This window comes from Pseudorasbora parva, chromosome 15, assembly GCF_024679245.1.
Source record: "Pseudorasbora parva isolate DD20220531a chromosome 15, ASM2467924v1, whole genome shotgun sequence".
Classification (NCBI taxonomy): domain Eukaryota; kingdom Metazoa; phylum Chordata; class Actinopteri; order Cypriniformes; family Gobionidae; genus Pseudorasbora; species Pseudorasbora parva.
Window position 1 is genome coordinate 3,132,336 of NC_090186.1, and position 14,062 is coordinate 3,146,397.

Sequence of the window (14,062 nt, forward strand, 5' to 3'; positions counted from 1 at the left end):
AAGAATCAATAAGTGGCACACAATCATGAAGTGGAAAGAAATTTATTGGATATTCAAACTGAGAAATTGGGCGTGCAAAATTATTCGTCCCCCTTAAGTTAACCCTTTGTAGCTCCACCCTTTGCTGCGATTACAGCTGTGAGTCTCTTGGGGTTTGTCTCTATCAGTTTTGCACATCGAGAGACTGAAATGTTTGCCCATTCCTCCTGCAGAACAGCTGGAGCTCAGTGAGGTTGGATGGAGAGCGTTTGTGAACAGCAGTTTTCAGTTCTTTCCACAGATTCTCGACTGGATTCAGGTCTGGACTTTGACTTGGCCATTCTAATACCTGGATATGGTTATTTTTGAACCATTCCATTGTAGATTTTGCTTTATGTTTTGGATCATTGTCTTGTTGGAAGACAAATCTCCGTCACAGTCTCAGGTCTTTTGCAGACTCCATCAGGTTTTCTTCCAGAATGGTCCTGTATTTGGCTCCTTCCATCTTCCCATCAATTTTAACCATCTTCCCTGTCCCTGCTGAAGAAAAGCAGGCCCACACCATGATGCTGCCACCACCATGTTTGACAGTGGGGATGGTGTGTTCAGGGTGATGAGCTGTGTTGCTTTTATACCAAACATAACGTTTTGCATTGTTGCCAAAAAGTTAAATTTTGGTTTCATCTGACCAGAGCACCTTCTTCCAAATGTTTGGTGTGTCTCCCAGGTGGCTTTCTTCCAGAAAGGCCAGATCTGTGCAGTATACAACTGATTGTTGTCCTTTGGACAGAGTCTCCCACCTCAGCTGTAGATCTCTGCAGTTCCTCCAGAGTGATCATGGGCCTCTTGGCTGCATCTCTGATCAGTCTTCTCCTTGTATGAGCTGAAAGTTTAGAGGGACGGCCAGGTCTTGGTAGATTTGCAGTGGTCTGATACTCCTTTCATTTCAATATTATCGCTTGCACATTGCTCTTCGGGATGTTTAGAACTTGGAAAAATCATTTTTGTATCCAAATCCGGCTTTAAACTTCTCCACAACAGTATCTCGGACCTGCCTGGTGTGTTCCTTGTTCTTCATGATGCTCTCTGCGCTTTAAACGGACCTCTGAGACTATCCCAGTGCAGGTGCATTTATACGGAGACTTGATTACACACAGGTGGATTCTATTCATCATCATTAGTCATTTAGGTCAACATTGGATCATTCAGAGATCCTCACTGAACTTCTGGAGAGAGTTTGCTGCACTGAAAGTAAAGGGGCCGAATAATTTTGAATATCCAATAAATTTCATTCCACTTCATGATTGTGTCCAACTTGTTGATTCTTTACAAAAAATTACAGTTTCATATCATTATGTTTGAAGCCTGAAATGTGGCAAAAGGTCACAAAGTTCAAGGGGGCCGAATATTTTCGCACGGCACTGTAGTCTTTGACAAAGACATGATTTTCTGAGCTTTTTGTTCAAATTTTTGTTTTTTATGAAACCCACATTCAAGTGTTTCTAAAAAAAAGAATGCATGAATCTAGAATAAAATGGTTTCAAAGCAGAGACCGTCTGTTCTTACTTTTGTCTGAACATGAAATAGATCATTCATACAACAAAATATTCTTTTATAGTTTTATGAAAGTGATCAAAAATACAGGTGTCAGAACATCGGAGCTGTGTATGTAAGTGAGCACACACCTCAAAATCATTGGCCTTATTGTAGTGCATGTTGAGCACTTTGTAGAGCGGCGAATCGCAGCTCACGCTAACGTCGTCCGCTGCCACTACGCCGTCATTTATGGCCTGCCGGGCAAACTTCTCAATCTGGATGTAGTAGAACTCCCTGAAGTTACTGAACCACTTTATCAGCTGAGACGTGATGCACCTGTTAAACTAAAACACACAGAATATGTTAAACACTAATGAGTTACGGTGAGGTTTAAAGGGATAATTCACCCAAAAAGGAAAATTACCCCGTTATTTACTCATCCTCAATTCATCCTAGGTGTACATGACATTCTTCTTTCAGACAAATACAATCAGAGATACAAAAAAAAAGCTTTACAATGGCTGTTTCTGTTTTGAAGCCCCCAAAAAGTGCATCCGTCCATCATGAAAGTGCATCTGTCCATCATAAAAGCGCATCCGTCCATCATAAAAGCGCATCCGTCCATCATAAAAGCGCATCCGTCCATCATAAAAGCGTATCTGTCCATCATAAAAGTGCATCTATCCATCATGAAAGTGCATCTGTCCATCATAAAAGTGCATCTGTCCATCATAAAAGCGCATCTGTCCATCATAAAAGTGCATCTATCCATCATGAAAGTGCATCTGTCCATCATAAAAGTGCATCCGTCCATCATAAAAGTGCATCTATCCATCATGAAAGCGCATCCGTCCATCATAAAAGCGTATCTGTCCATCATAAAAGCGCATCTGTCCATCATAAAAGTGCATCTATCCATCATGAAAGTGCATCTGTCCATCATAAAAGTGCATCCGTCCATCATGAAAGTGCATCTGTCCATCATAAAAGTGCATCTGTCCATCATAAAAGTGCATCTGTCCATCATAAAAGCGCATCTGTCCATCATAAAAGTGCATCTATCCATCATGAAAGTGCATCTGTCCATCATAAAAGCGTATCTGTCCATCATAAAAGTGCATCTATCCATCATGAAAGCGCATCCGTCCATCATAAAAGCGTATCTGTCCATCATAAAAGCGCATCTGTCCATCATAAAAGTGCATCTATCCATCATGAAAGTGCATCTGTCCATCATAAAAGTGCATCCGTCCATCATGAAAGTGCATCTGTCCATCATAAAAGTGCATCTGTCCATCATAAAAGTGCATCCGTCCATCATAAAAGTGCATCCGTCCATCATAAAAGTGCATCCGTCCATCATAAAAGTGCATCCGTCCATCATAAAAGTGCTTTGGGTTAATAAAGGCCTTCTGAAGGCATGGGTTAGTGTAAGGAAAAGATGGATAGATGCACTTTTATGATGGACGGATGCACTTTTATGATGGACGGATGCACTTTTATGATGGATAGATGCACTTTTATGATGGACAGATACACTTTTATGATGGATAGATGCACTTTTATGATGGACGGATGCACTTTCATGATGGACAGATGCACTTTTATGATGGACAGATGCACTTTTATGATGGACGGATGCACTTTCATGATGGACGGATGCACTTTCATGATGGACAGATACACTTTTATGATGGATAGATGCACTTTTATGATGGACGGATGCACTTTTATGAGGGACAGATGCGCTTTTATGATGGACGGATGCCCTTTTATGATGGACGGATGCACTTTTATGATGGATAGATGCACTTTTATGATAGACAGATGCACTTTTATGATGGACAGATACACTTTTATGATGGATAGATGCACTTTTATGATAGACAGATGCACTTTTATGATGGACGGATGCACTTTTATGATGGACAGATGCGCTTTTATGATGGATAGATGCACTTTTATGATGGACGGATGCACTTTTATGATGGACGGATGCACTTTTATGATGGACAGATGCACTTTTATGGACTTTAAAACAGAAAAAGCCATTCACTGCCATTATAAAGTTTGGACGAGCCAGGACATTTTTCATATAACTCTGATTGTATTCGTCTGAAAGAAGAATGTCATATACAGGATGCCGAGTAAATCATGGCCTGTCCCTTTAAAGCATCTCTATCGGTCTGCTCTCACCTTCACATCGGAGAAGTACATCTTGAGCATGCTGGAGCTCGGGTACCTGCTGTAGAAGAACATCAGTTTGGCCTTCTTCAGGTGATTTGGGGACAAGCCCTCCTGAATGTGAGACCAGGAGTGAAGGAAAATAAACCCAATGCTAAGGCACGAGATTTGCTTGATATTATCATCTCATCACACAAGGTGTTGGCTCGTCACGTTCAATAAAACATGAAAAACACCACACCAACATATTTGACATTAGAAACTCATTTTACAGGCAAAGCGAGCAACGTCTTTCCCTACGCCCTGATCCCAAACCTCCAGATGTCAAAGAGATAAAGACAGTATTTGCATGTCACCTTCAAATGTGTTAGTAACCTTCAGTTTACCAGGGACAGAACACAAATATAGCGGTAAGGGATTTGGGAGGATCTTTCAGGCATGGCAAGCTAGGAATGTTTTTCACTGCTGACAATGATCTGACCTGGCACTCTTAGAAATTAGGGCTGTGCAATATATCGAAATATGCATATCGCAACGGCACGCAATATCTGAATGATTTTAATCAGCTACTTCAACATTGTGAAAAGTGTTCGTTTTAGGTCGACGCATAGCAGAGGATAGACTGGGCACACGACTGGTGCTTATGGGACTTTCTTGATGTTAAGAAGAGTTATTAAATGCAATAATTTGCAAAAAACAATAACTTGCAGTCTCGCGCTGTCTGACACACACACACACACACACACACACACACACACACACGTGAACAACACTGTTGGTCACTTTCAGAAGTTGTTAATCTTGGACTAAATCGGCCACCGTAGGAGATGAAACGAAATGGGATTTGAAAGAGAACAGAAAGTAATATTGACTGGATGGTCATAAACCTTTACACTGCTAGATGGGGGAAAATATCACACAGTGGAGCTTTAAATCTCAGTTTTTAAATGTTTATATAATTTAAATAGATTTTACAAACTAATTGCAATATTGTATCGCATTATTTAACAAGATATCACATTTTTTTTCAATATCGCACAGTCCTAATAGAAATCAATATTTATTATAAGATTATAAGCACATGTACTTACAGTGTAAAATCTAATTATGGTGCGTTCACACTTGTAGTTCGGTTAGTTTGGTCCGGACCAAAAAACAAAAACATAACATAGTCCTGGTCCGCTTAGCGTTCACACTGGCATTTTTAACAGCGGACGCAAAGATGCTTCGGACTGCGCACAATCTCGATATACACAGCATTTCAAAATATCTGTCTTGGCGAGTATTCACGCAATCATCACCTGTTATGTCTTAAGTGAGCGTTTGGTTAACTGTTGGGGAAAAACATCTGATGCATAGCATTATATTAGATCGTGCGGTACAATAGTTCTTAATATATAAATTCATTAATGTTAATCAAACAATTGTGGTATCATGAAAAAAAAATCTATCCATCCATCCATCCAGCCATCCATCCATCCTGCCATCCATCCATCCATCCAGCCATCCATCCATCCTGCCATCCTGCCATCCATCCATCCTGCCATCCAGCCATCCATCCATCCTGCCAGCCATCCATCCATCCAGCCATCCATCCATCCATCCATCCATCCAGCCATCCATCCATCCATCCAGCCAGCCATCCATCCAGCCATCCTGCCATCCATCCAGCCATCCATCCTGCCATCCATCCATCCATCCATCCAGCCAGCCATCCATCCAGCCATCCATCCATCCATCCATCCATCCAGCCAGCCATCCATCCATCCATCCATCCATCCAGCCATCCATCCTGCCATCCATCCATCCAGCCAGCCATCCATCCAGCCATCCATCCATCCAGCCATCCATCCATCCATCCTGCCATCCATCCATCCATCCTGCCTCCTACAATCCATCCATCCATCCATCCTGCCATCCATCCATCCATCCAGCCATCCATCCATCCATCCAGCCAGCCATCCATCCATCCATCCATCCATCCATCCTGCCAGCCATCTATCCTGCCATCCATCCATCCATCCATCCATCCAGCCATCCATCCATCAATCCAGCCATCCATCCATCCAGCCATCCATCCATCCATCCATCCTGCCAGCCATCTATCCTGCCATCCATCCATCCATCCATCCATCCAGCCATCCATCCAGCCATCCATCCATCAATCCAGCCATCCATCCATCCATCCTGCCATCCACACAAACTTTTTTTCTCCTTCCTATAGATGTGGGTTGACTTGATACGTGCCAAATTACTTTGAAGATGACTTGGGGAAATTAGTGAATGTGACTAGAGAAAGTTAATCCAAAGTTGATGTACTAATGGAATTTGTAGATTTCAAATAACAAAAATCCTTCATAGTGTAGTGATGCTTGATGTTATTAAATAAACCACGTTAGAGCTGTGAAGGGACGCAAACAGTCTGATCTTTCTGCCAGCACTGCACATTTTCCTCCACACGTTCAGCATCCATCAATAATCAAGATAAGAGCACATTGAAAGTTCAAACAGCGCTGCGTGTGAAACTCCTGCCGTTGTCCTGCACTGACCTCTGCCAGACAACCAAAGTGCTGACCGGGCACATTTCCCAGACAAAGAGGGCTGACCTGCCTCCTTTAAGGCCTCTCTGAGCTCTGACATCAGCACAACACATTGTGCGACTGCAAAACAAAAAACCTTGAACACTGCCAATATAACAGTGGACAAACAGGGAGGTTTAATCTGCTAAAAAAAAATAAAAATAATAGCCAACAGAACTTAAAGGGTTAGTTCACCCAAAAATTAACTCCTCGCCCTAATGTCGTTCCACACCCGTAAGACCTCCGTTCATCTTCACACACAGTTTAAGATATTTTATATTTAGTCCGAGAGCGTATGCAAGTGTATGCACACTATACTGTCCATGTCCAGAAAGGGAATAAAAACATCATCACAGTAGTCCATATGAGACATCAGTGGGTTAATTAGAATCTCTTGAAGCATCCAAAATACATTTGGGTCCAAAAATAACAAAAACTACGACTTTATTCAGCATTGTCTTCTCTTCCGCGTTTGTGTTCAATCCTCAAATAAAGATTCAAACGGTTATGAATCAGTGAATCGATCAATGAGTCTGCAGTTTGACACGCGATCCAGACGGAAATCTCGTGACTCTGGCGATCCGAATCATGAATCAAGTCGCTGATTCATAACCGTTTGAATCTTTATTTGAGGATTGAACAATAAAACAATTGCATATTTTAAATATAAAAGATCTCAAACTGTGTGTGAAGATGAACGGAGGTCTTACGGGTGTGGAGCGACATTAGGGCGAGGAGTTAATGACAGACATTTCATTTTTGGGTGAACTAACCCTTTAATATAACCACAGAGCCAATCCATCTAATCTACATCTGTGTAATGGGACGAACTACATTTCAAAGTCACACTTTGAGCTTAAATGCTTTATTCTGATTGGTTGACAGACATTTTAAGGCATGCAATTACTTTCAATCCACCAAGCAAATAAACATAAACAATAGAAAATGGCAAACTAATTCCATTGTTTAGATGAAATTACTTTTAATTACCTACATATGTAAAGCGCATTCTCCCGTTTTCACTTCCACGCTCACACTTACAGACATTTAAACACACAAAAACTTGCCCCTCAACTTTATCAATAAATGTAAATTAATTAATTAATAAGCGGCAGTGGTTCAGTGGTTCATGTAGGTTGTCTACAAACTGAAAGGTTGGTGGTTCAATCCCCGGTTCCACTTGACCAAGTGTTGAAGTGTCCATGAGCAAGACACCTAACCCCAGCTGCTCCCGACGAGCTGGATGAGCTTTACATGGCTGACACCGCCGTCTGTGTGGATGGGTGAATGTGAGGCAAAAATGTAAAGCGCTTTGGATGGCCATAGGGTCTGTTAAAAGCGCTATATAAATGCAGTCCATTTACCATAATAAATATTCCAATTTTTACACTTCCTATACGCCACACCATATCAACTCCCCAATAAGCTCCATAACAATAGACCAAATGCGACTACATTGTCCCAGTTTGGACATAATCATAGCCATGCCATAACAATGGAATCGTAAAGTACGCACTTTTCTTTTAGAGCTCAATGTTCGTCATCCAAATCTGAAGCTAATCTTTCTATTGTTCAATAAAAATTATCCCTGAAATTAAAAGTGCATTCATTTCTATGCTTTTTGGCTACTGATAAACTTTAACATGGGTGACATCAGGTGAAAAGGAAGTCATTTCAGTTTAGGGTCTAATTCTCACTATTAATTAGTCGCTTATTAGCATGCATATTAGAACTAATAAAGTACATATTAATGCCTTATTCTGAATTACCATATTTCACGTCCATAATCCACTCATTACTTAAACTAACAGCTACCGAACTAACTATAATTAATAAGCAATAATCAGGAGTTTAAAAAAGCAAAACGAGGCAAAAGTTATAGTTAATAGTGAGAATTGGACCCTAATCTAAAGTGTGACTGACGTTTCTTTACTGGGGAATAATGTGCACAGATTTTAAAACATGTTTAAGATGTAATTAGAAACAAGTCAGTTATAAATGTCATGGTGACCAACTTTAAAATTGGTTTGAACTAGAAAGGCATTTGAGGCAAAAGCTATAACTAATACACTATAATAAAAAAAAAACGTATATTTAACCATGGTTAAACTTGTACATGAGAGAAGCTTGAGGAAAAGTTTGAGTGCCTTGAAAAGCGCTATATAAATCGAACGCATTATTATTAAAAGGTGATTTATAAATTTTGAAGAACTAAAACACTGTAAAAAAAAATAAAAAATAAAATAGTTGAGCTAATATATATGGTTACAGATCACATCTTTTTTAGTTAAGTCTAGGGCTGCACGTTTTCAAGTTTTTCATTAACCGTTAACCGAGGCCCTTAGCGGTTAATACTCGGTTAACCATAGTGTGCGTCAGGGTTATTTTTAGCTTATTAATTTGACGACCACCATCTCCGTAGTGAACGCGCCTATAAAGAGAAATGCACATCATGGATTACACAATCAGAGAGTAGCCTATTTCTTTTCGTTTTAAATTGTTAAAAGACATTTCAAGTTTCTTAAGATCTATTTCATGTCTGCGAGGCGTACGCTGAGTTTCGTTAAATTAGGATAAGATGCGCTCCAGTTCACGAGCAATGCGAGTGGCCGCGAGGGCGTCTGCATGATTAGGGCATGTAACGTTAGTAAAATATGCAGCCGAGAATGATTCACACAGACTCAGCGTTTGACTCGCGCTGATGAGCCTCTCCCGGCAGAGAGTTCAAGCATCTGTGGTCTCGTCCCTTCAGCTCTGGCCATCTTGCTTTCAGTCCGCGATCAGCTTTTTTGTTTTCTTCATTACAGTTAAAGTAACGTCTGCTTTTCTCTAGTCATTCACAAGTTTCTCACTTCAAACTTTCTTTCTTCTGATCCGTTATGCACAGCGCGCGCGGCTCGCGCTCTGCTTCTGCCCTAATGCGACTTTTAGTCCAGTGCGACGTATGTTATTTTCCTCTTCATAACGCATATTTTGACTGATGCGACTCATACTCCGGAGCAACTTATAGCCTGAAAAATGCAGTAAGCACTGCATTGCAATACTTGCATTTCGCCCCGTCACTCTCATTTTTAAAGTGCTCCTACGCTTTCTTTGCCCGCTTAGAAAGCTGGTCATGACTTCTTCTTGTGGATACTACCCTAACCCTATGGATACTACAAATGTCTGGGAGCGCTCTGGCGGTCTATAGGGGTGCAAACATATATTACAACTAAATTCAAGGCACGTCATTGACGCCACTTAACCGAGCAAAATGTTTCACTCGGTTACGCAATTTTTAACGGTTAATCGGTCAATCGGTTAACCATGGACACCCCTAGTTAAGTCTCTCTTCATGTAAATAGTGAATCCTTCATGGTGTGAGCACAACTGGCTTTTAAAGGGAAAGGGAGATGAGACTCTGATTGGTTTATTGCACGTTACGCCCAAAACACACTCATGACTCATTAACAGACATAGGGCAACCTTTTTGGACCATGAGCCGGGCACGCAAACCATTTTTCCGGTTGTTAAACTAGCAAATGGATTCGGACACGCCCTGAGAGCACCGGAGCTTAAAAACCAGTAGCAGGTAGTCTTTTGAACTTCTTGTCAAGGCAACTAAACAATGTTTAGCATTTAACAATGTTAATGTTACCTTTGAAAATCAAACATGGAGATGGAAAAAAAAAGGATTGTGTATGCTTGCATTACTAAACATTTTTGGTTGGTCTTGATAAGAAGTTAAAGGGTTACTTCACCGCTTTTTCATATTAAACTATGCTATTCCCTTAACTAAGATGAGTTGATACATACCTCTCTCGTCTGAGTGCGTGCATTTAATCTCTCTCACGCGGTGACGATCTGATAGCATTTAGCTTAGCCCACTTCATTCACTATGGAACCAAACAGAGATCAAGTTAGAAGTACCAAACACCTCCATCTTTTCCCTATTTAAAAACAGTTACACGAATAGTTGAACGATCAAGTATGGTGACAAAATAAAACGTGGCGCGTTTCTAATCGGATTAAAAAGGAGAACTATAATGTATGGCGGATTAGCACTTCTGAGAGTACTTCGGCTCGGCGCAGTAAAAAGTCCCGGCCGAAACATCTTTACCTCACACCTCCCCCTCACTCTCTCATTTCTGTGAGGGAAGATGTTTCAGCGGGACTTTTTACTGGGCCGAGCCGAAGTACTCTCAGAAGTGCTAATCCGCCATACATTATAGTTCTCCTTTTTAACCCACTAAGAAAAGCACCACGTCTTATTTTGTAATCATACTAGGCCATTCATCTATTGGTGTAACTGTATTTAAATAGAGGAAAACGTGGAGGTGTTTGGTGGCTTCTAACTTGATCTCTGTTTGGTACCATAGTGAATGAACTGGGCTTAGTGGGCTAAGCTAAATGCTATCAGATCGTTAAGGGAATAACAGTTAAATATGAAAAAGCGGTGAAGTATCCCTTTAAACGTATTTGGCTTGCTTTTGAGCTTAGATTTACCGCCCAGGAACTACTAGTGCTAGGAAGAAGAGAAAGGTAAACATGAATGCAAGTAAGGTGGAGTTGGGGAGGTGGAGGGAGCAAAGCGATTGATGCCTGAAAGAGGTAGGACCTTATATGCGGTTGATTGAAAGATTAGATGAGTTAACACCTCCGGAACTTGCGTTTGTGTACGTTGCTAATTGAAAGATTAGATGGGTTCTCTCCTCCCGAAATTATGTTGTGAACTTCACTTAAACTGGACTGAATGTGATGAGTTCCCTGGTAAAATTAGGCAACCTAACTTTTTTTTTTCACACACTGATAGATTTTACTACTATGCAAAGGATATTGTACTCCCTGAGAGTGGCGAGATGTCTGACATATCCTGGAGGTCTCCACATTCAGATTTGATGAGCGCTTCTGCAGTGCTTTCTGGGTAAACTGGTGAGCAGGAACGGTTATGCATTAGATGGTGGCTGGAAGCCATTTTTTTCCGTAAGCTGGTGGTCTCCCTTGACAGATCCATCAAATCCGGAGAGTCTTTCCTGGGGTATCCCGATGAAGCACCAAGTGTGCTCTGAAACGAGTAGCCCATGAGAGGAAGTGAAAATGGATGACGGAAAGATGGGGAGATGAAGCCTGTGTTTCCAGAAAGAGAAGAATGTGGATGGGCACTTTGAGCTCCAAGATCGGTGGACTGGTGGTGTTCAGATGCTGGTTTTCGTACCACCAGTGGAAGTGCCTCGGTTTGGTCATTAGGATGGACAAACGAGTCAAATGGCCGGGGAAAGATAACATCCCCAAAACACTGCAGCCTCTGATTAGAAGTGTGGAAGTTTGGGTTGTCCCGGTTAAAAGGGAAGCGGTCATTGGTTGCTGGAAGTGATGGGAATACTTGTAATAGTGGAGGTTTTGAAAGCACATTGACCACGGTGTCAACCACTTGGGACATGGCTGAATTCAGCTCCTGCTTGAGGGTTTCTGCCAGATGCTTGCCTACTTCATGCATTGACATCAACGCTTTGCTCCTCGAAGATCCCTCCCGTTTGGCCATCTCTCCATCCAGCAATACTTGCCTCACCCTCGCTTCATCTGCAACACACTCCGAATCAATGCCATTTTCAGTTCCATCAGCCACGGGATTGTGAATGAGGTGTTCAGGTTTACCGCCAAGCGTGCCATCTTCGGAGATATTCCCACCATCCGCTTCAGAATCCGTGCTGTCGTAGATTTGGAAGAACTTCTCCTGAAGCTGTCTCAGCTGTTTCTGCAAGTCTTCCAGCTGCAGTTTCAGCTGTCGGCGTTCTTCAATCTTCTGCTCTTTGTGTGTGGAAACCGGCTGCTGCTGCTGAGGCAATTTTTGCTTCCTCTTGTTCTCGCGATCTCGCGGGCTGAAGGAAAACGCAGGAACCTCGCTTTCTCCCTCTCCATCTTCTTTTCCACAAGGCACCATTGAATTTGGGGATTGGTTCATCCCACGAATGATGCTCTCGACACGCGCGCGCTTGGCCTGAAGGTGCTCCTCATTTAGCCGCTCTGAGTCCGAGTGGGTTCGTGCGGCTTGTCCAAATGGCGAGAGACACTCTTGGGATGAGTTGCTGCAAGTGTCATCTTGCTGCGTTTCTGGCTCCCTTATTGCCTTATTGCTCTTCAGAAGCTTGGTGATGATCGTGGTACCAGAAAACGGTATCATGTCATCCTCATACGAGCTGGCTCTTTTAAGCAGTTTGCGGAGAACATTTGACGTAGCCTCGCCGGAGTCTCGATGCTTGAGACGAGTCCCTTGGCACTCAAGCACATCCTGCTTTCTACTGTGATGGGAGTTCATGGCATCAAAGATGGCAGCAGATTTGGCTGCGCGAGTGACAGAGGCTTTGGGTGTCGATGTGGCCGCTGAGCTAACGATTCTCTTCGCTCCAATGTCCACTCGTCTTCTCTTGATCTGTTGACTTAGATGGCATTCATGGTCTGGCATTTGTGGTGTTGCTATTGACCCACTTCCCACAAGCCTGAACTATCAAACCATCTCACCTACAAGCGGAAAAACAGAACAAGTGAGGCAAACAAAATATAAATAGAGTTTTTTGTACTAGAATCATAAATGCCTAAAATAAATGGCCAAATATTAAGAGCTACCGAAAAATATAATACCCAGATATAAAGCAACCAATGTTGAAGTGTCAATGCCTTGAATCAAAATCACATTTGACCCGCAATTAATGTTTTTTACCTCATCCAAAAATTAATGGGAATGGCATTAAATCAATGTGATGTTGGTTGCACTCTCAGAAAAGGAAACAAAAAGCATACAGCCTGAAATCAACTGAAGATGAAAGACAAATATCTCAACAACCCAGCAGAAGCTCTTAATGAGAATTAACCGAGGTTTAGATGTTGATGTTTTATTAAAAATGTTTGCTCACCATTATGGGGATCAGTGTTTGCTTTCGTTGGGCAGTTTGACTCTGTTTTTATGTGAGTTTATGGTCTTTGTAAAAGTGTTAACCAACACATTGTTTGTTGTAAAGAAAGCCAGACACAAAGATTATATAATTTAATCATAAAAAAATGTTTTAATGGGACAACTACATTAAAGAAAATTGGGGGGAATCTAAAAAAAAAAGGCAAAAATAAAAGGCAGAAAGTGAATAGCGTAACCCTAAAATTCTACAAACATGGAATTTATTTATTATGAGTTTATTATGGCCAACTTCAAGGCCCTCATTACACATCTTAAGATCTTCTTTTTCTCTTTTATAGTTTATACATTTTAAAACAGCTTTAAGACATTTCCAAGATCTTAGTAAAATGTATGCTCTTTTTATTCATGGTGGTTTCATGCACTTTTAAAAAAACTTTTATTTTATATATATATAAGTTTAAACTTAATTTTAAATTAAATTGTCATTTAGTGTAATCAGTCAGTGTAAAATAGGTCATTTTAAAACTATTCCTTAAACATTATGTTCTACAAAGTTTAATCATTTTTAAAAACTCTTAAAACGAACTTTAAAAAATATATATATATATCTTTCATTATGTCATCTGGACAGTTGTATTAACATATTTTACTTAAACACATGCTCGTACAACATAGGAATTCAAATGCAAAACTACTTAAAGTGTTTTTGAATACACAAAAAAATGCTGGGTTGTTTCAACCCAAATTTGGGTCAAATGTTGACAAATCTAACTGTTGGGTTAAAACATTTAATTTAAACAAAAATGTAACCCAACTGTTTCTGTTTGTCCCAAATTTGGGTCGAAACAATCCAACATTTTTTTTTAAATAAATAAATAATAAAAGTTTTAAAAAT

General features: G+C 40.8%; 1 protein-coding gene across 2 annotated transcripts in view; it reads right to left on the minus strand.

The window, feature by feature from the left end:
• Positions 1-14,062, minus strand: part of LOC137040912 (prospero homeobox protein 1-like) — a 45,171-nt gene that overhangs the window by 14,193 nt on the left and 16,916 nt on the right. For both annotated transcript variants that reach the window (XM_067416724.1, XM_067416723.1), the window contains 3 exons: positions 11,093-12,776; positions 3,712-3,817; positions 1,665-1,859 (listed from right to left, as the gene is read on the minus strand). In XM_067416724.1, the coding sequence (XP_067272825.1) occupies positions 1,665-1,859; positions 3,712-3,817; positions 11,093-12,720 (1,929 nt within the window). In that variant the 5' untranslated portion in view covers positions 12,721-12,776. The remainder of the gene's footprint in view (positions 1-1,664; positions 1,860-3,711; positions 3,818-11,092; positions 12,777-14,062) is intronic.